At 39.8% G+C, this 21,280-nt stretch overlaps 1 protein-coding gene across 4 annotated transcripts in view; it reads right to left on the bottom strand.

The window, feature by feature from the left end:
- PARD3B (par-3 family cell polarity regulator beta) overlaps positions 1-21,280 on the bottom strand; it is a 436,340-nt gene that overhangs the window by 85,323 nt on the left and 329,737 nt on the right. For 3 of the 4 annotated variants that reach the window (XM_064451805.1, XM_064451804.1, XM_064451806.1), the window contains exon 19: positions 17,020-17,130. In XM_064451805.1, the coding sequence (XP_064307875.1) occupies positions 17,020-17,130 (111 nt within the window). Of the gene's footprint in view, positions 1-15,513; positions 15,576-17,019; positions 17,131-21,280 lie in introns of those variants that run through there. The other variant, XM_064451807.1, reaches the window with a different exon arrangement.

The following is a 21,280-nucleotide window of genomic DNA, read 5'->3' as shown; positions in this document are numbered from 1 at the left end:
AAAAAAAAACTATAGCAAGGCTCTGTGAGCATGCAACTTCTGTTAACTGCTCAGCTACTCTTCAACACAGTGTAATTAAATGCAGTGAGATGGATCTGGCAGAATGCTGACCACAGTACGTAATAAATACCATTTCCAGAAAATAACAGAGCATGGAGGTAAAAACAAAGAATGGAAGGCAGATACAGAGATGCAGTGCCTGACAGAAGTAGTCAACATTTGCTGTTGTCTGTATCTGAAGCACGGCAGCAGTGTAGAAAGAATGGTATAATTTGTACCATAGAAGAATAAGTAAAAAGGGTCTAGGAGACCTGGTTACCCCAGTAAAGCATAATGGCCTCATGTCTCTGCATAGTGAAAAATGAAGATGTTCTGGAGAAAGTCTTTAAAAGGCATGGAGAAAGTGGTTCCCTAAAGAAACAGATGAGCGCATTGGGAGCTTCCAGTCTGACAGACAGGAGCTGTTAAGTACAGAATGGGATTCATACAATTTATTTTGCTTCATTAGAATTGTATAATCAAAGTAAATGGTAATACTTTTCAAATAATTTATAGCTAAAAAGGTTCACAAATAACTCTAACGAGAACAGCATGCCTTTCTACATATATACTTGTGTACATTAATGTGTATCGTGCATGCTTTCCAGTTATACCTCTCCACTAAATGTAGTACGACATATCTAGAGGTGATGCTAGTTTTTAACACTTGAAAAGTAGTCATACTTTACAATGGGATGAGCCTGCATATGATACAGTCCTTGACAGTTGTGGGGTGTCCACTCTGCCTTCCCTCAGTGAAGCAGATGACCCTTCTCCTCTCTAGTACTCGAGTACTGTGTGCGGTTTTGGGTGCCTCAACATAAGGAGGACATGACACTATTAGAGTGTGTCCAGAGGAAGGCGACCATGATGGTGAAAGGCCCGAGGGCACGACTTATGAGGAGTGTCTGAGGTCACTTGCTTTCTTCAGCTTGGAGAAGGGTGAGGGGTGACCTCATTGCCATCTACAACTTCCTCAAGGGGGGCAGTGGAGGGGGAGGTGCAGATCTCCTCTCTATGGTAACCACCCTCAGGACACGAGGAACGAAGCTGTGCCAGTGTAAGTTCATATTGGACATTAGGAAAAAGTTCTTCACTGAGAGGGTGGTTGGTCACTGGAGGAGGCTCCCCAGGGAAATGGTCACAGCACCAGGTCTGAGAGTTCAAGGAGCATCTGAACAATGCTGTTAGTCATATGATTTAGTTTTAGGTAGCCCTGCAAGGAGCAGGGAGTTGGACTTGATGATCCTTATGGGTCCCTTCCAACTTGAGGTATTATATGACTCTATGAAAAAATTTTAATATAAAGACCATGTGAGAGGATAATTATTTTCTTAACACACCATTTCTGCTTTTTTTCAACTTCCTGATCATAGCCCACTTAGCTCATTTTCTTTAATTTTTCTTCAGACATCACTAAAAATACTCACAAAACGTTAATGTAATCTACTACAGTAGCTCTTAGAGATGAAAGGATGATAAGAAGAAATAAGCTACAATCCATCTATATCCTTAACACCTCTCAGGTTTCTACACTGAGGCTTCCTAAGAATTCCTAAGAATTTCTCCTTTTTTCTTCCTGGAGCTTATTTCCCTGTACAGTCACCTCCTCTTCCTGTAATCGTCACTCCACTTCTCTTTTGCTCCAGGTTTTCATGCCACACACCCACCCTATTTTGAATAAAATGGTGGCCCAGGTCACGATCGGTGCTATGCTCAAATGCAACCTCACCCAGGGTAAGGCAGTGTCTTGAAGAAGTCACAGACTTTTAATTGAGCCTTTGATTCTGCACGGTTCTGACTCTATCCACAAGGAAAATTTTATTGGACAATCCTATGGAAGGCATAGCCTGCTGTCAATAGATGATCAATTCAGTTAGTAAGGCACAAATTTTCTCATTTTACTGCTAAATGCACTGGCCTAGCTTGCTGATGGCTTCCTGGGACAGCGAGAGTTTAATGGCATTTGTGGAATGATGGGACATACAACTTATTCTTTGTAAAACTAATGGTGACACTGGTAACATCATGCTTTTATTTATAAAGCAATGGACAATGGCATGGGGAGAAAGTCAACACTGAGGAGCTGTATATGAAAACAGAAACTCAAAAGCAGTTATCAGCTTACATTTCTATCTAAACCACAAACATTGCTCTGAAATGACTAATAATTAGAGAGCAGCTGAAAGTGTGCACAGCCTTTATCCTCCAAGGGTTTGTGAATAAAGATAAAAGAGAGACTGCAGCAGGGAGTGGTGGAGGTAGCCATTCTACCTGTGTCTGTGAGTGAAACACTGCATGTATCGTTCACATAAAGGGATTTGGGGCAAAGTTATCACTTGGCCCATTCACGTAAAAAAACAGTCTTTTCAGTTAGCTCGTCATCCTACAAGGACAAGGATGGAATTCCATTGCAAATAAGGCCTCAGACATAAACGAAGCAGGGAGGGAGACCTACACTGCTGATTTCCATCTTTTATACATTCAGGGACTTCAAGACAAACCCTCTTGCCGAAGGATTAATATTTTACATGTCCCACATAAGATTATGCCAGAAATGTAAAAATGAAGGCACTGTCTTTTTTTTTTTTTTTAAATCATCACACAACTATTAGCTCCTGCACCCAATAACTCTGTCAGTTTGGTAGTAGTACTTGCCTCCACAATTTATCCTGCTGCTCTTCTACTAAAATGTATAAAGCGCTTTGAGATTGTTGCCGTTTTCCAGATTAACTCTGAAAAAGCACTGAATCTTCTTAAAAACCTGGGAAACTGTCGAGGGCTCTGCCTTCAATTAGTGACTAAAAAAGCCTCAACAAAGACTTCAGTGCAGGAATATATCATACGAGGTACAAGTTTCATGGCAAACATGTAGGTCTATGTGGGATGATACAGGCCGAAAAATGGGACGACGCTGCATTTCTGGGAATGGTCTTACCACATGCCAGTGCAGAAGGCATGCCACACAGTCCCAAGAAGAGTTTCTCAGAAAATGATGAGCCATAATGTTCTTTGGACCAATACATTGCTGGTCCCCTAAGTATTTAAGACCTATTCAAAAGCAAGAGTAGTACAGCACAGCAGCATCATGTGAATCTTGCTTTCGTGTCTGACAGTGAAAGTAATTTGTCCTGCTATCAATACTGGTATATTCTGCACAACAAAAGCTGGAATTAGGTCACCACAATTTTCTTTTGTTCCTGTGAATAAGCCTAGCTTCTTCAACTTCTCCTTCTGAATGCAACCTTCAATTGCTGTCACTATTATAAGTCGAACCTGCTCAAGAACAATTACTTCTGTTCTATATGATATTGACCAGTCAATACCAGGTTATGTGAAATTCTTAATGATCAATGTTTAATCTTTTCAGTATGGCTATTATAATTGCATTAATATTTCTTGTTTCCTTTTTACTCTTCCACACAAATCTATGACATTTGCTCAGTGATCTCTTTTTCATTTCAATCCAAATGTTCAAATATAGGGAAGCAAACTGTAAGATGGCTGTTTTTTCTTTCTTTCTATTTACCTGTCTCTCCATACCTTCTCTTATGTTTTTCACCTTTGAAGTTTCTTCATATTTTTGTGAAGTTCTAAATATCTTCGCTGTATTTCTGCATCATGTTTTCACCCAGTTTTAAAGCAATCTTTCCTATAGCACATCCCAGTACATGGTGCAGAGTTCTTTACTGAGGTATAAAAAATGAATGTGCTATTCCTTCCATCACTCCTATAACACTCTGCCAACCCTGCTAAACAGGCTAGTTCTGCTATATCCCATGCTAGTTGTTTACCATTTCTGCACCTCCCTCTACATTTCTCCCTATCTGAAACAGTATTATCTTTACTCCCTGTCACAAAAAAAAGGTCTTCCAAATCAACACAACTATCATAGCAATGAACAGACAGTTATTATGAACAATTACTACAAGAGAGCCCCAAATGTGCAGCACAGGATGGGTCTGGTTAAACAACTGGCACAAATTTGTGTCAAAAGATAAAATATCACTCAGCACCACGATGAAACCAAAGATGAAGAGAGGCACAGGTCACCATCTGAACAATTTAGTGTAGCACTAAAGTTTCTACAAACTTCCTGATGAGGGAAAGGGAAAAGAAAAACTCACAGAAAATGAAGGGAAGTTAGATATATTTCCTTTTGGGTATCCCATATCAATCCTGCTTGCTCTCTTCCGCCACCTGAACACCATGCTCTCCGGTTAAATCACTGCATGACAACTACATCTACTTCCTTTAGCTGTGTATCTGTAAAAACACAACCTTTGCACACAAGCAGCCAGAGGACAGGCAACAGAAGTGCCATACCAAGCTATCCAAACACATATCCTACCCTAATCTTTTCTGTTGCTTTCAAGACCCACTAGCTATCACTGGAACCTTTCTCTACAACAAATGATTTCAGCAAAAAAGTATAGTTTGTTAAAATATATAACCTCAATAGAACTATAGGTAACATTTCCAACACATGTTGTGTCCTATTTGTAGCAGCCAAACAAAGACAGGTTCCCATATACCTAACGTACTTCTGGAAGTGGGACGCGGTATTTTGAAAACGCTTCTCGATGCCTCGCATACTGTTCAGTAGCACATGCCCAGAGCTACAAATCAAGGAAACGCTCTCATTTATTCTTCAAACAATCTTCCTATCTGACATATCCACACAAATAATATATGGTGATTTCTCACGTACTGACACATGAAAAGATGCATAAACCTAGAGTGCAGCAACATAAAAGGGTTAAGAGGCCAAACAGCTCCTTCCAGCTGCAGCTCAGACACAGGATTGAATTACTGTAGCTTAACAAGTTATTGTGTTTCTGCTGAGCTACTGTCAATGACCACATATGTATTCGCCGCTGTGACAAACACAATGTAAAATGCTTTAGCCTGACACAAGTGACAGAGATACTGACAGGCAAAAACTGGCTTAAAAAGACTGCAGCACACGCAGAGTGAGGCAGCTGCAGGAAGGGATATGGTCCACCTTGAGAAAACTCCAGAAGAGCTGAGCAGAAGTGACTTTTGGAGCAGACCCAGAAATGCTTTTGGGAATAGAATGAGAGGGCTAGGAGAAGCCCTAAGAGATACTTCTCTTTTCTTGGTCCACCAGGCTGGGTGGAAGCTGGGTGGGTGGCTGGGTTGCCAGTGGGGAACAAGAAAATGCTGAAGCTTCTAAACCCAGTGCTCTAAGCTCCTGTGAAAATAAAAACACAGGACTTAATGTTATCAGCACAGTAGCCCAAAGAAGGCCAAGGTCATTAAAAGTCATGGAACTCAAAGACTGCCTCCAACGGGGAACAAACAGCAAGATACTGGATGGAGCTCAACCAGTTCTGGAGGCCTAAGTTCAGCCCTAGCTCAAAAGGAGCTTTGCACAGTGAGTCCCAGTCTAACAAGCCATCACCTTGGATCAGGACAAAAATCGAAACAGAATGTCCTCCTGGCTCTGCCAGGCCCCAGCGAGGGACAGGGTGCCTGCTGCCCAACAGGAGACATGAGAAACAACTCAGTGGCACCAACAGCTACTAGATCTGGCCAGTGTGAAAACTGCGGGTGGGAAGCTTGGCACAGGAGAGAGTATGGGCTCTCTTAGTCGGAGAGCTGCAAGGCTGCGCTTCACATCAGAACAGTTTTGGATGGGGAAAACTGCCCAAAATAGGCCCACGACAAAAAAGCACCACCTTTCCTGAGGTGTTTGAACTCCTCCTCCCTTATACTCCCCATGAGCTCAGCGTCATTCTGTTTCTTCTGACCTTCCAGGGAAAGTGTAAAAGCGATGCAACATTTTTTAATTTAGCATGAACTGGCCACGTATTTCATATTGAGCAGAGCACAAAGAATGGCATGGTTTGAGCCCAAGACACCTATCTAAGTAGTCAAACACAGGACAGAAAATGTAGTTGCTGACCAAAACAGCGTATTTCACAGAGGGACCTTGTTTTATACTTCAGATTAACACAGCAACATTTCTTGTATGGTGGATTAAAAGCAATAGACTTTGTGGAAGCACAGACAAACAGGTATATGAATGAGCAAGATGCTGGCTAAGTCAATGAAAGATGTTCCCTGGGGGAGATGGATGAATAGTACGGAAAGACAAAATGTGTAACAGAAACAGCGCCATAGGTCTTTTTAGGATAATTTTAGGATAATTCTGGGCTTGTTCAGCCTTCAGAAAAGGAGGCTCAGAGGGGATCTCATCACTGTGTACCAAGACTTAAGGGGTAGCTACAAAGAAGATTGAGACTCCCATTTTACAAGGAGTCACATGGAGAGGACAAGGGGGAACAGACACAAGTTGCTCTTGGGGAGATTCTGATTGGACACCAGAGGAAAAGTTTTTCACAGTGAGGACAGTCAACCACTGGAATAATCTCCCCAGGGACGTGGTTTACTCGGCCACGTTGGACACCTTCAAGTGTCTTCTGGATAGGGTGCTGGGCCATCTTGTCTAGACTGCGCTCTTCCTGGAAAGGTTGGACTAGATGATCCCTGAGGTCCCTTCCAACCTGTCATTCTGTGGTTCTGTGTCATTTCTATTCTGTTTGCAATAAGAGGAGCTGAATAAAAGCAGGTAAGTGAGTGTGCGTACAATCAGTTTGAAGTATAACTAAACTCCAAAAAAGGACCTGATCCTTTATGTCTTTTGAGATCATTGAGATGATAAACATTCATCCACTCATTTGGTTGTTCCTTGTGAACAGCAGCATAAAAGCTGCTGCATTGCTTTTATCCCTACTCATGTGACTCTCCCCGAGATCTACATACCGCAATGATTATTCAATGTACACCTGATTTAGTATCTTAATACTTCAACTGTGATTTGACATAACATGTCTGCTTTTGTCTCTCATTTACCTTACTCATACATATATTGAGTAACAGGTTGTCTAGAGGAAAGCAGCCTATTTCTGCAGGAGGTCACTTAGATTTCCATTGGGTTTAATGTTTTAATTCCTTCCTAGCTGCTAGGAAAATATATTTTGGTAACTAAAACCTTGTATTTTCATTTGTTTACATAATAGTGTACTGAATACATCCTGCCTTCAGATATTCATAAGCCATAATCACTGATGGGAGTGGGTATATTCCACTTGAATATCTGAAAAGATAATTTCAGTACAGTGCTTTTAATTTTTTTTACTTTATAATTGTTTTTCAGATGGTCATGATCTATAATGACATTAACAATCTTATTTGAACCTGCATATTTTATCAGGAAAAGACTAATTAGTATTTTTTCAACTGCCACCTAGGAAAACTTTAGAGGCAGGCAGTCACATAGCTTAAAAAAAACAAAAAATCTGCCTCCTGCCAGTAAATTGAAGACATCCGATATGGACTCACCAAGATTCCAATAATATCTAATTTAGTATTATCTTTCAGGGTATACTACTGGAGGCATGTTTGTCAAAAACACCTTCCCCATAGCTATGCAAGTGTTTCTTCATTCCAACTCACTCTATTGTGCTGGATTTGAACATATTCTCCCCCATAATTAGTATCTGTAATTGTAAATAAGAACAGAAACAGTCTAGGAAATAAAAAAGGCAAGGCATAAATTCAAGGGAGTAAGAGACTGTAACTTGGGCTAAACAAGACAGATCTTTAACAGCATTAACCGGTCCAATGATAAAATACACCAGGGCTAAACATAAAATATTGCCTGTTCTAGGTAACTACCTCCTACCCATGTAACACTGAACTGACCAAAGAAGCTGCCTTTGGAGGGTTGTAAGTAAAGAAACGGAGGAAAGACAAACCTAAGGAGGAGATAGAGCTACACTGACCTTAAAATTTAAGATTATGACAAGCTGAAGATGAAACATAGCCCTTTCATACCACAAAATGAGGACTGTGAGCTCTGGATAGACAAGACTGAGGTCTCAGCATTCTTCCATTATTTTCAGAGGTGACAGGGAGTGATTATTAACTTACACAGGATCCTGCCCTCTAAAGAAAATCCTGGCTCTAATGAGGTCAGTGTATTTTCCCCCACCCCATGAACTTCAATGAGAACAGGATTTTACCTTTGCTGTTAAATCTGAGGAAGTTTTTCTGTCTCTCTCCTGTCCACATTAGTGTACACTGGGTGAAATACAGCAGATTATAGAAAGCCAATTACTGGAAAAGCCAAGTATGTTATAGTGTGTATTTTACTACATTATGTAATGTTTTTAACGGAAAAGTATCCTGAGTTATTTATAAATGACAATACTAGAAAAATTTAGGTTGGAAGGAACCCTTGGAAGGTCACCATGCTCAGTCTCCTGCTGAAAGCAAGGCTGACTGCACAGATCAGGTTGCTCAACCTCCTGTCAACAGGATGTTCCTTGTTTTGTGACAATGTGGATTAGATAGTGGAATCATTCCAGGTTTGTCAAAATTACTTTGGCATCTTTCACCTGAGACATCCTGATGCCTTTAAGAGCTCCACACTCCTGAAAACCAGCCTTGAGTCTTCAGGGACTTTTCAGACCACAGGTAAGTTGCAGGCCTAGTTCTCAACACTGATTTAAAGGAATTCTCAGACTGCTGGAGTTTGTACTTTTCCATTAAAAAGAAAAGTAAGGTTCTGTGCACATCATACCTGACTCCCTTTTGATAATCTTAGCTCATTCTGGAACAAATAATCATGGAAAGAGAATCAAAATAACAGAATAGTCCTAGAAAGCAAGATTCAACTTTACTTATATTTTAGTCATTGGAAACTTAACGTCAGGAATAGAAACAATACCAGTTGCAGTCAAAGCCACAGACTGACCTCTCCAACCAAGACATCAAGAAAATAATTTCAGAGAAGTTCACCAGATAAACAGCGAACAAGTATAAAGTAACTGCAGTATACCTGCAGAAAAACAATGAGGAGACAGAGGCTTCAATCTATGAAGTTATTAATTGCCACTGACTAGCTCAGCTCCACCAATTGCTGTAGTAGGTATCAGCCAAGAACACTGAGGATTGTAACACTGTCTTAAGAAGACCAGAGACGCAGTAATGACCATGGGAAGACACAACATTAATTTAGCACCTTGTGAAAACCCAGCATCTACAGCCACATGGAGTAACATATCTCAGAACACACCCAGGATGACTGACACCTACAGAGTCTCCGGGGCCTCCTCCTTCAGTAAGTGGGTATACTTGAACATTTCCTGCATAGATACTCGCAGCTCAGCTCCGCTTACCAAGTGAAACCTCATGAGTTCATACAACCATCTCTGCAACTGCATAAACATTATGCCTTCATGTGAATAAAATCCTAGTAGTGGAAGGAGCAGGCCTAGCTCCATGTGATATGATATTCCATGCACATTTCTTTATTCTACACATATGACATTGAACCTGGTACCTATTGAACAGAATCTCGCTGTTCAAGAACAGGAACAGTTTCCATCTGTTAGTCTGGGATTCACAGGTTGTTTCTAATTAACGGTCCTGGATTAGAAAGCAAAACCCAGCTTTGACTGAACAGCCAAGCTTTAAGACTTTCAGTTATTTTGGTTTAAGCTCACTACAGAGCACTACGGAGAATTACACACACACAAACTGATTTCCTGCCTGTCTATCCCCAGGAGTTGTATTCTCCTATTTCTTCCCATTGGTAAGGGAGTGGAACAGGTATTCTGTGCTGTGGCACTACTTCGAAGTGCCTGCCAAAGATTTATGATAGACTGTCATAAATCAAATATGGAAGAACAAGGAATGAAATGCAGCTTCCAAGTCATTCTTACGCCCTCATTGATTTTGTGGTAGGCAACAGCTGACCTACATTCAGTACCGCATCAAAGAAATCCCTAGGCCAGATTAGTCTGCCTCCTCTGTTTCCCAGGTTGGCTAGTACACTGGCTAATTTCACTGTATTAGTTTGGCCTGTAAAAGTTTCTAACAGCAGCATTTCTGTTTTATAGTGTCATTTTTAAAAGCATCAAGCAATAAAACTCCCATATATACAGAAAAGAACCACACATTGGTCCATTTGTGCAAGAAGGAGCCAGGCCATTGCCCCCAAGCTGCTCTGACCTTTTAGGTGGGCAGGTGGCACAGCTTGTGAAAACTGGTCTCCAGAGCAAAGTGAAACCAGTGCCTCAATGAAGTGCAAATCAAGGACGCTAAATGGCTTGGATGATAATTTGGGTACTTAAATTTAGAGGGCACTGCTATGACACCTGGAAAGTGCTATTACCAGCAGTCTCCGATACCTGGAATAGTATGATAGTAAAAGAAAAAGGCCAATTCCATGTGCCATTCTGTTATCCTCAGTTCTTAATATTCTTGAGCTAGGACAATCTGGGATCAACTCTCAGCCTAATGTTGTCTTAAAAATGTCCTCCAGCAGTGGATTAGCCACATGAAGCAGCTCAAAAAATTGCTATTTGGTTCTAAATGCAACATCACAACCTGTGAAAGGTAGGTGAGAGCCGTCTACCTCAGCTACTCAAAACACCAATCTCTCAGCGTTCAGTGGTAGGCTTTTATTACATGCTCTAATATGCAAAGCAGCAGCAGATCTAAAATGGGAATCATTCAGAATCAATGGGTTGGGATTAATCTGTCCTCCTGTCCAGTACAAGTGCTGCCACAGTAATAAACAGAAATCTGATAACTTCATACTGTCAGCACAAAATGAAACTATGACCTTGACCTGTGCAACATCATCCAGTAATTTTTTCATAACTTCAACATACCATACTACACGGCTATGATCTAATAAGAATCTAAAAGTAATTAACTGGAATTTTTGAAAACTGAAGCCTTAATCAAATATGTATTCTTATCAGGGTTGCAAGCCAGCAATAAATTGGGACATTTAAAAAACTGGGATCCAATCCAATCCGTGATCTGATCAGGGTTTAATGGTTATAATAAATTGGGAGTATTAAAACTGGGATCACATCCAACACTTTATTTTGTCTAAACCACAGGACCTAGCTATGCTGCAAAGTCAGGAATACTCAATGAACAGATATACCATGTTGGATTAACCCTCAATAATAAAGATGCACAAGCTCAGAAGTCCCAAAACCACGTGGTTTAGCACAGAACTTAATGGTGAGAAGAGCAATTACCAACATTTTATCAGATATCAATATGAACTATAAACAGCCATAAGAACACTTTTAGACTTGGCAAATAGATAACAGAGGCACAAAAGCTACATGGGGTTGGTAACAATGTGTGTTTGTATGAGTGCACTCTAAGATGTACTACACCTTCAAAAATCATACTTTCTTTTTTCTAACAGTCTGACTTTCAACTTTTGATTCAGAACAATTTGGTTTTTCTACCATACTGCCATGCATACAGCTATTCTTGTTTTCACTTTGATTTCCAGTAACATACAAATTTTCTGTAATTAAGTATAATGAAACAAATGCTGACAGAAATGGAATGGAGTTTCACTCACAAGTATTCTTTTCTATATAAGTGGTCTCTAAATGTTGTTTCTGTAAGACGCATTCCCTTCGCACAAGCATCTTACAGCTGCAAAACTAAACCTCTTTTTGCCAAATATCAAAAACATATGTATTGATTTTTTAAGTATGGGAACAGGCAACAAGCATCAGAGCTGATAAGACAAGAGAGAAGCTCTTTTCAATTGCTGGAATGTTTCCGAAAAGTAAAGGAAATTCAGTCTTTAATATAAAAACCAAAACCATTTATTTTTAACCAAATTTGATATTCACTGTAACTTAAGCATTCAGTTCAGATGTTCAGAAAGCAAGGGCCAGATGTTCCTTATGCTTCTCTAACACTCTACTCAAAAGCATAATTCGATTAAAAAAATATTCTTCACTTAATTCCAATGAGGACTACAAACCCAAGACTGTTTTAACAAAACAACAAACTACTACTATGAACAAGTGCAGAGTATTTTTTGTATATAGGGTGCCTCCTTATTCACCAACTCATAGGCTACTTTTTAAAATCACCCTGTTTTCAACAAGCCGCTTCATTTTGTTAAATTTTGTTCTAATGTCAAGGAAATGTTTGACTCTGCTGGAAGAGAGACTTTGGTCTCAGCAGGAATATTCCAGTAAAATAATCCTAAGCAAACAGGAAAAAATAGTTTTCTTTCAACTGATCGTCACTCTTTTGCATATGAAAGGCAAACAAATTATTATGTGTAAAACTCAAGTGCCTAGTATATTTATCTAGTTTGTTTTACAATGATTTTCAAACGCTAGAAAATTAAAAAGCATGCCCAAATGAGTGGGAAAAAGATGGAGGAAGGGAGGAAGAGAAATCGTGTTTTGAGGGAAAGGAAAGAGAGGATCTCTTCCAGTATTTAATAATGTAGTGAACATCTTGTTGTTAAAATGATAAATTCTGAGTAATTTATACAGAACACACTAAAAATACAGATTTGAGTCAGCTTGATCAAAATAAACCTCAGACATAGCATTCGGTTTTTCCTTTTATGGGCAGATTCTAGACCTTTGGAGTACATGGTTTTATTACAGCCAAACTCTTTGAAGCATGAACAAAACGATGGGTTTATTTAAAATAGGGCCTCAGTCCAATGAACCACTTGACTTGTGCCAGGCAGGACGAATCACCACCTCAGAGAACTATATCACCAGTTAAGTCTGTCCTCCTAAACTATCTGTGTCATGAACTTCTGACTTTCTCCAGTCAAGTTTCAGTGACATTGCATTGCTGTGGCATAAGCAAAGCTACAGGAGGTAGGGGGAGAAAAAGACAACAGTTAAATTTAGAGGAGGTGCTGACTTCATTTTCAATTGGTCACAGATAAGACTATTACCAAACACGGAATGCCTAACATCCTAAGTTCCTGTTAACCAGCTGAAGCCTGCAGAAGTAACAGTCATATAATAAAGTACTGGCTTTGAACAGAAAGGAGGCCTGGGGCTGAGGTCTGGAACAAATTCCTAGCCTGACAGGGACTTTTTAGGAACCTGGACAAGCAGCTGCACTGCTGGCATGTCAGATTCCCACCCACAGAATGCTTTTTTTTTTTTTCTCTGCCAGATTTTCGCTCTTCTACCTCAACTGTAGTGCTTAGGGTCAGGCCCAAGCTTCACTAACAGCAATGAGCACAGTGAAACCTTGATCTTGGTGAGGACTGCTAGGGAATACAAGAAGCAAAAAAATAATGATGTCAGCATTTCGGTGCAGGATATGGAACTGCTCCAGAGAACTGCAGCTATAAGGCAGCACAGAGAACTGTACTGAAAACTGAGAGTAGGACAATGTGGAATGGAAGTATAAATTACTATGTTACAGAAATACTAAATTTATTTTCACTTTTTAACGTTCAAATCTGAAACTTGGCGGCCCATAAAAGGGGTTGCCAGGCAAATCTATGCTGAGGATCAATGTGCAAGCAAATCCAATCCTTTTGGGAAGCATCTGCACTACAGAGTGAGTGCTGTATACTCTGTCTGCATACGCCTACTAGCTCTAACACATTCTGGATGTGCCAGACTTGTTGCACATGCACTGTACAATTCCTTCTCTGTGCAAGCAGGAAATCCAACACCTTCTGAGCATGATGGACTTACGCTCATGCAGCACACCTACGTAAGATCTGATGTTTCCTGTCAGAGCCAAAGTCACTGAGTTTGTACTACACAGTCAACCCATAATTGTGCAGTGAACACATCTGACATTTCTGCATGTCTGTAAATCTTGTCAAAATTTCTGGAAGAAGGCTGCATCCTTTACAGCAGGCTTATTCCTGGAATTTTGAGATATTATTGTACCTATCCAATACCAATCAAAAATGCTACAGAACTCGAAGAGACAGCCAACTCCTGTAAACTGGAAATGCACTTCCTACTGAAAAATATTTCTCAGCTGAGATCTTGGAACAGTGTTCTGTTTTTTGGAGAGCTGCCAAGCATATATCGCATGCAAAACCAACATCCAAAACCATGCGAGGTCCACAGCTGCTAAGATGCTGAAATGCACTTGATCATTAATCCTGTCACACCCAGCCCAAGAATCAACTACTCTGACCTCCCCAACTAGCGTCCAAAGTGGACAGCTTGGCCTCTGAAAAAAAGTCAGAAGAAAAATCATAGTAGCAGTTAGTATGACAGATCCTGAAATATTTAGGCAGTCAGCATTGAAGAAAACTGAAGTTTAAGGAAAAAACTTGACTTAAATATTGTAATTATTGGATTGAGGATCTGAACAAGAATTAATAATCTCAGAAAGGTAAAATTAGGTGCATGTTTAAGTTAGTTGTAAAAAGGTTAAATGTTAGAAAAGCAATCTGTATTTTATTCAAGCTGTTCAACACAGGATTTGTTAACAGGTATTGGAACAAAACATGCTACATTTCTATCAACGGTTCTGTAGCCTGTTCTACTAGTATACCCCTAGTAGTTTTAACATACATCCATTTCACTCTCAACAAGAACATATTTGAAAATATGCCTATGTTCTAGTAAGCTTCAGTGAAGCTTGGTTTTATAAATAGGAGACCAAGTATGCAGGATTGCAGCTAGTGAAGTCATAGAAGCAGAAGATCTATGGTGCGGATGTGCCACAAGGTTTTCTTCGCCAATATGTGCATTAAAACCTTGGACTTGAATTACATTATAGAATTACTAAACCTTGGGACAGAGCTATAAAACTTGTCTTTACTGTCTTACTGAGCATCATCACTAGGTGACCAGTCAACAACCAAGCAAAAGGACTGAATTACCTTCAAGTCAGGTAATGTTTCCTTCTGCTGATTTTAATCAACTTCCCAAACAGTTCTTACTCATATATGAGAACTAGCTTCCTTATGTAATTTTCCCCTAGGAAAGATAAAGCCTCTTCTGTTTTATGGTCAACTCAGAAGGGTTCAATAGTCAGCCTGTGGATAGTCTTTTGTGGGCAAACACATACAGCCATGATCTTACGTCATTTAGAAAGTTGAAGCTAATTGCTTGTTTTTACAGCATGTGTTGCAATGCTTTGGGGATAATGGGAAATTTCTTCGCTGCTCTTCTGTTTTTTATTTTTTAATTTTAATCCCCCAAATATATACAGTGTGTTACCTGATAAAAAATAGGGATAAAAAATAGAACTATTCTTTCTAAATAAGTTAAAAATATTGTCTTGGTTCACCCACTTCTCAACACACCTGCTGTTCTCCATTTCAGTCACAAACTCCTCCAGGTCAAAACTGAAATCATTACTAGAGAAACCAGAATGATGAAGACACTGAGCTCCCAGTTTCTAATGCAGCCTTACCAAGTTACTGTCAATCAGTGACTGTAATTTTTAAAAAAGCATACAACGCTAAAGAAATATTAAGAACAATTATCTCGTGTCCAATTGGAACATCAGACCTCTAGACAGAAGGGTTCATTCCTTGCAGCCTGCCAACATTTTAGTAAATGACACTGGCCCTTTAACAGATGGGATACATGCTTCTTAGCTTGCCAGGATCCTAATAAAAGACACTGGCTTCTTTAAAATGAAGGACACATACCTCTCAAATTGCCAGTATCCAAATTGGGAGTCAGCAGTTTAAAATAAAGGCCCTCATCAATCTGGCAAAATCAAGGACACGGCACAGAAATTTTAGAACAAATGGTACCAAGTTTCTCCTGACATTACTTTACTTAGATGAACTAAATACTTAAACACTGGCTAAGCATATCCAGTAGCAGCACTGTAGCAACTGGATACCTTACTAGCTTTTAAAATGGTAAATATTAGCAGCAGACTTCAAGGGTTGGAGTTTGGATTTATTTCTTTTCCCTATCGAATCCATTAGCTACCACTTATACAGCTGACCACGGACTGCATGACTCAAATGAAAGCAGAGTGTCTCTTCCCTGGGCACTGACCAGCACCAGCACCAAAGGCTGGCCCAGGTAGAGAGACCCTGCCTGCCCAAAAGGAACCATATTTGCTTCTATTCCATCTCCCAGAGCAGGATGCTCCGGTGAAGTAAAGAGACCTCTGAAAGCTTTCCCCATTCCCTGACAACCCATATTACTACAACTTGGAAAGTTTTGCAGCAACTGCAGACACCTCTTGGGAGCCAGTGAGTATGGGCTCTTTAACTTTTCTGATAGCAGCCATCAGAGGGAAACAAAGACCGTCTGCGGCATATCATGCAATACATCTGGATGCGTTGGGAAACTGGAGAGTCAGCACTTACAAACTGTCCCCAGTTCTTGAAGGGCAGAGATGGGGGAAAGCAGAAAACAAAAAATTCTCTTTGTCTGGAAAGATAAAAAAAAGTTGCTAAGATTAGGCATGAAAAGGGACTATTTTATGAACACGAGAGAGAACTGGGCTTATTCACACCAGTCTCAGAGCCTTACCTCACAAATATGGTAACTCACAGCTGGCGCACACCTAACTTCTTGCCTTACCCATCTCACCCACACCACTGCTTGCAGACCCCTACCTCTGCATACTGATTTTAACCATTTGAACCTGCTTTCTACCTGGTGTCTCTTGGCATACTCAGCATTTGTTGACTAGATACTTCTGCAACATGTGGCTAACCAGCAAATACTGTGCAGAAAAGAACATACCTAAGTACAAAAACTACCATTTGATGGCACAGCCACCTGAAGCCAAAGAGGTCTGAAGGTCTGAAAACACAGCAGAGGCTGCCAAGACAGAAGGAAGGAGGTTCTTGCTTTAGAGAAGTAGAGAAAAAAATTACTAAGTCAGCTGGCCTTGGGAATGGGCAGTCATGAAACAGGTTTTGAAGGAACTGATCTTCACCAGCTTAGCAGAAGTTGGGATCTGAATCGCAGCTACCACAGTGAGGTGCACAGAAACTGTGGGAGACCAAGTTCCTGTCATACAGCAGCCCTGACTCGTCAGGAGACCAGCTCTGCATTGCCTGGACCTGACTGCCAGCAGGTATGGTCTGGGACATCCCCAGCCAGGCTGTCTGTCTGTCCCTTCAAACAATCCCTTGCTTTGAAGTTTTTAATCTGATGAACAAAGATGCTGCCACCATTTACTTACCTTTCACGTTCGTCTTTCATTTTTTCCAGCTCCTCCTCTTTAAGCATGCCTTGTTTTGGATTCCCCTTCTGATCTGTTTTCCCACTTTTATCTTCTTTCTTCTTTCCAAATCTGTTTAAGATATCAAGGAAGGAGTCAGGAGGAAATAATTGCTAGAAGAAAAAACAGTACTTATCTATCATAAACCACAGAAATTTTCGGCAATCAAAACACTGTGAGTTTTTATCTTAGTCACTCATAAGTTTCCCACATTGCAAAATAATTTACCAGTATAAAATGGTCCATATACAGTAGGAAGGTCTGGTTACAAACTGAGCTCCACCAAACCTGAAATACAAGGCACTGCAGGGCTAGATTATTAATATAGCACATTTTAAAGCGGCTGAAGGTTCTTCTTACCACAGGACAGCTCTCTGAAGGTAATCCATAGTGGCTGTGGTATCAGCACCCAGACTGGATCATGTGTTCTGCTCTTAGTAATTATTGTCTCTCTTCATGTCTGGCCTTAATGTAAGGATTTGTTCTTTGTTTAAGTGAGGATGCAATTCAGAAAGAATAAAATCACTATATTCTGAGAGTACAAAACCAGACAATTCATAAGACCTCTTTTTTAAAGTACTTTTGGGTTTTTCATTCTGCCTAGTTATATACTGTCATGTAATATTTATGCCATGAAAGTCCTCCAGATACCCTAATCAGTTTGGGGGTCCCGCTGTTCTATACACCGTACAAATATGCATAACGTAAGTCTGCTTTACAAAGCCTGTAAAAGGTGACTGAACTAGGGAGCTATATTTCATTTCTGATGGAGCTAGACAGAATACTGGGGTCAAGTATGTCAAATCTGCTCATGAATTATGGGCCAAAAAAATACAAAAACCTCCCCTTCTCTTCCCCAATTTGAAATTTTCAGTTCCACAAGTACGTAAATGATCAATCTGTGTCTTCCCATGCAAGTTAATGTGTCCTTGCAGGCATGACAACAATGTAAAAGAACATAATGATTTCTTCATTAAATATACCGTATTGCAAACTAATTACTCTGACTCAAAACATCAAACTCTTCTAAGAAAGTCTGCAGCATTGCCTCGGTGATCTTTCTTTTACCCTTTTTATTTTTCATGTCAGCCCAAAATGCCTCAAGTGGAATAGCTGAACTACTGTGCATATACTTAAGCTGTAAATCATTGACTTTAGGTTTCTCCTCTGACCAAAGCAGAAATCTTGCAAATACTCTGTCAGGCTCATAAGTAAATGATCCAAATTTTTTGTGAGTTTAGTCAATAGTTCTGAGCTTGTGGTCAAAGTTCTTAGGGACTCTGCAGCAAGTCTTCCATACAATAAGAACTTGGTTAGAAAAGGCATGATGGGCATCAGACATGTAACATGTGGTGCTAATGAGAAGGAGGGAAAATACCACAGGTAATAACATGAGATGTTTTATTGTGGCTCTGCTGAGGACTGTGCTGGGAGTGGAAGAGCGCATGGTTTTCTCTTCCTTTTTCTTATGTGTGGCAATAGAGATAGATGGTGTCTTTGAGGGATCCTTTGATAAAAATATACATACACCTCATTTACAAACAGTCTTCAATTGTTTTTTTATGGTCCCTACTCATTTCAGTGGTTCCAGAAGGACAGCTGATACTTTCCATGCTTTTGCTTTTCCTGAGTATAGAGCAGCACACTGATTCTACTGCTGCTTTCTGAGCTCTAGCAGTCCCAAGAGACTGTGGAGCCACAAACCCTGTCAGAGGGTGGTGGTGGTGGCAGTGAAGGCAGCAGTCGGGAAATACACGAGAGAGACAGAGGTTGTACATATAGAGTGGGAAGATACAAGCAAGAAGGGCTCACCAAAATGAGATGACCCAGGTAAAAGAGAAAAGCTAGATAAAACACTGCATCTATTGCTCTCTACAGACATGTCAAGCAGCCAAACAATAAATTGCTTGGGGATGAGCACCAGCAGGCTGCACCTGAAACACCCCTGCTTTCTAACACTTGCACATAGCTGGGAAGGTCTCATGGCAGTTTTCTCAAGAGAGGCTGTATTAGCACTTGCATCTTGGTCATAATCCAACTCCGGTACTTTGTTTATATTCAGGCTGCCCGCTTTTCTCCCACAGTTTCAATTATGGGTTTGTGGAGTCTCATATTTGACTGCAGTGTGTATTGATTTTGATAACATCATTCTTGGGCATTTTGTATTGCTGCAGGGAGTTGAAGTTGGATATGTTGCATACTCGAGAGAAATGTAAAAATAAAAATCTTTAACATACACCCCTTTCAAGTCTAGGTATTATTTCTTGCTTACTGGGGAAATACATTTTGAATAAAATAAAGTGACAATTTTGATTGTAATAACTGCCAACATGACAACTCAGCAAAAATAGTGCTGCTTGCTGGTAAAGCTGCTCTTGCCATAAAACTGGCAAGTTCCAGTGTAATTATAAATTGGGAATAGTGAGTGGGTCTTGATGAAAACAACTTTGTTGTTTTGTTATTTTTGGCTTCAGATGGGATTTGTGCAGGCTTACAATTTTTACCTGTTACACTAAGTATACAGCATATAGCTCAAGGCCAGAGAAATTTTCAGATTTTTAGCCTCTTTTGCACATTGCTATACCATAAAAATCCATTCTCTTTTATTATTATTGTTATATGTTTTTCAGCTCGACAAAAATCTTGCACAAACATTAAAAAACAAAAGCAGCAAAAATTTAACACTGTTAAGAAAAGTAATATAGAATAGACAGCATTAAACCACAAAAACCGTGGTATCATCTCTGCCTGAATTTATACACCCTGTCCTAAAATTTATTGTCTGCTCACTGATGTGTTCTAATTGCCATGGGCTTCCGACAATAAATTAATCTGCACCCATTATAATTTTGGGTGGGTTCTCTACTGCTTACAGGAATAATAATAATAAAAAAAAGAAGTAAGAGTACTTGCTGCCCAACTGGGTTTGATCACATTCTCATTGATATCAGTGTGAGGACCTCCAGTGATTTCAACAAGGACAGGATAAAATCTGTTGTCAAAATTATACTACGGAATTAATCAAATCCATATTAAAATTATATGAAAACTGAATTGCTTTAGGATTTGAAGTTTCCAGTTCTCCAGGCAACAAATAATTAGATGGTGGTAAAATCTGCCTTACATATTAATACTATTGTCAGAAGAATAAAAACATTAATGAAAAAATGTTTGGCACACAAATTTTTAAAAGGTCTGTTTTGCTATACTGTGCACAGCAAAATTCTCTTCAACTTAGTATCTGATGGAATAGTTACCCTGAAAACCTTATGTAGCAAATGGAGAAATATAACTAGAAGACCTGAAAACAAATGGATCAGCTGTATCCTTTCATTATATATCCATCTATAATCAATTTAAGTCAAATGAAGCCACTCGTAATCATAACGACAGTAAGGAAATAAATCTGTATCTTCCCAGGTTGAGTGACTGCCCCAGTTCTCTGATTATCCACTGTAAATGCCTGGGAAGTACTGTTAAAGAAGTTAAAGCCCTAATAACCTTAGTATACTTTTCAGTTGAGAAAATTAATATTCCAACTACTCGGAGTATAGTCCTCCTGTAAACAAAAACATAAAGGGATTTTCTTTATGTGATCAGACTTCTGAGCACTTCATCCTTATGGGAAAAGCCCATATCCAACAGTTGAAAACATGCTGTGCAAAGTGAGGAACTACCCTATTTCTATCAGTTTCAAAGGGCGCCCTGCAAATAACTAAAAATTTTCCCCTTAGAAGCATATTAAATGAAGTCTCTGAATATCAAATGTGTGTCATCTTCTTGAAGTATTTATTACCATTCTGTTGGCTATAACATTAAAGCACATGTATGCTTCTTTTCAAGGCTTCCAAGGGATAAAAATGAAAACAAACCTTCTATAGGCCTGCTCTGTTATACTTGGGATAAATGTCTTATATGCAAGGCCTAAAGCTGTGGTCATGGCAACACTTCATTTCCGTGTGGAGCTGTGAGCTTCCAGATCTCAGATGTGTTGATATTTGCTTCAAGGATTAAAAAGCAGGCAGGTCTATGAAGTCCCAGACTTCCAACAGGAGAAACATCTGGTGGGTGGAACCCTAAGCAGCTTGCTGACTAAATTCAGCAATTTGGATTTCTTAGTTAATTCAGTTACCCTAGATCAGTAGGTGTCACTGCAGCTAACAGGGTACATAATGGAACAGCAAACATCTGTGGGGAAATAATTCAAGAGGGCCTATGACAC

Source organism: Phalacrocorax carbo, chromosome 5, assembly GCF_963921805.1.
Source record: "Phalacrocorax carbo chromosome 5, bPhaCar2.1, whole genome shotgun sequence".
Taxonomy (NCBI): domain Eukaryota; kingdom Metazoa; phylum Chordata; class Aves; order Suliformes; family Phalacrocoracidae; genus Phalacrocorax; species Phalacrocorax carbo.
The sequence above is the reverse complement of the archived record's forward strand: the minus strand, read 5'-3'. Positions and strand labels throughout refer to the sequence as shown.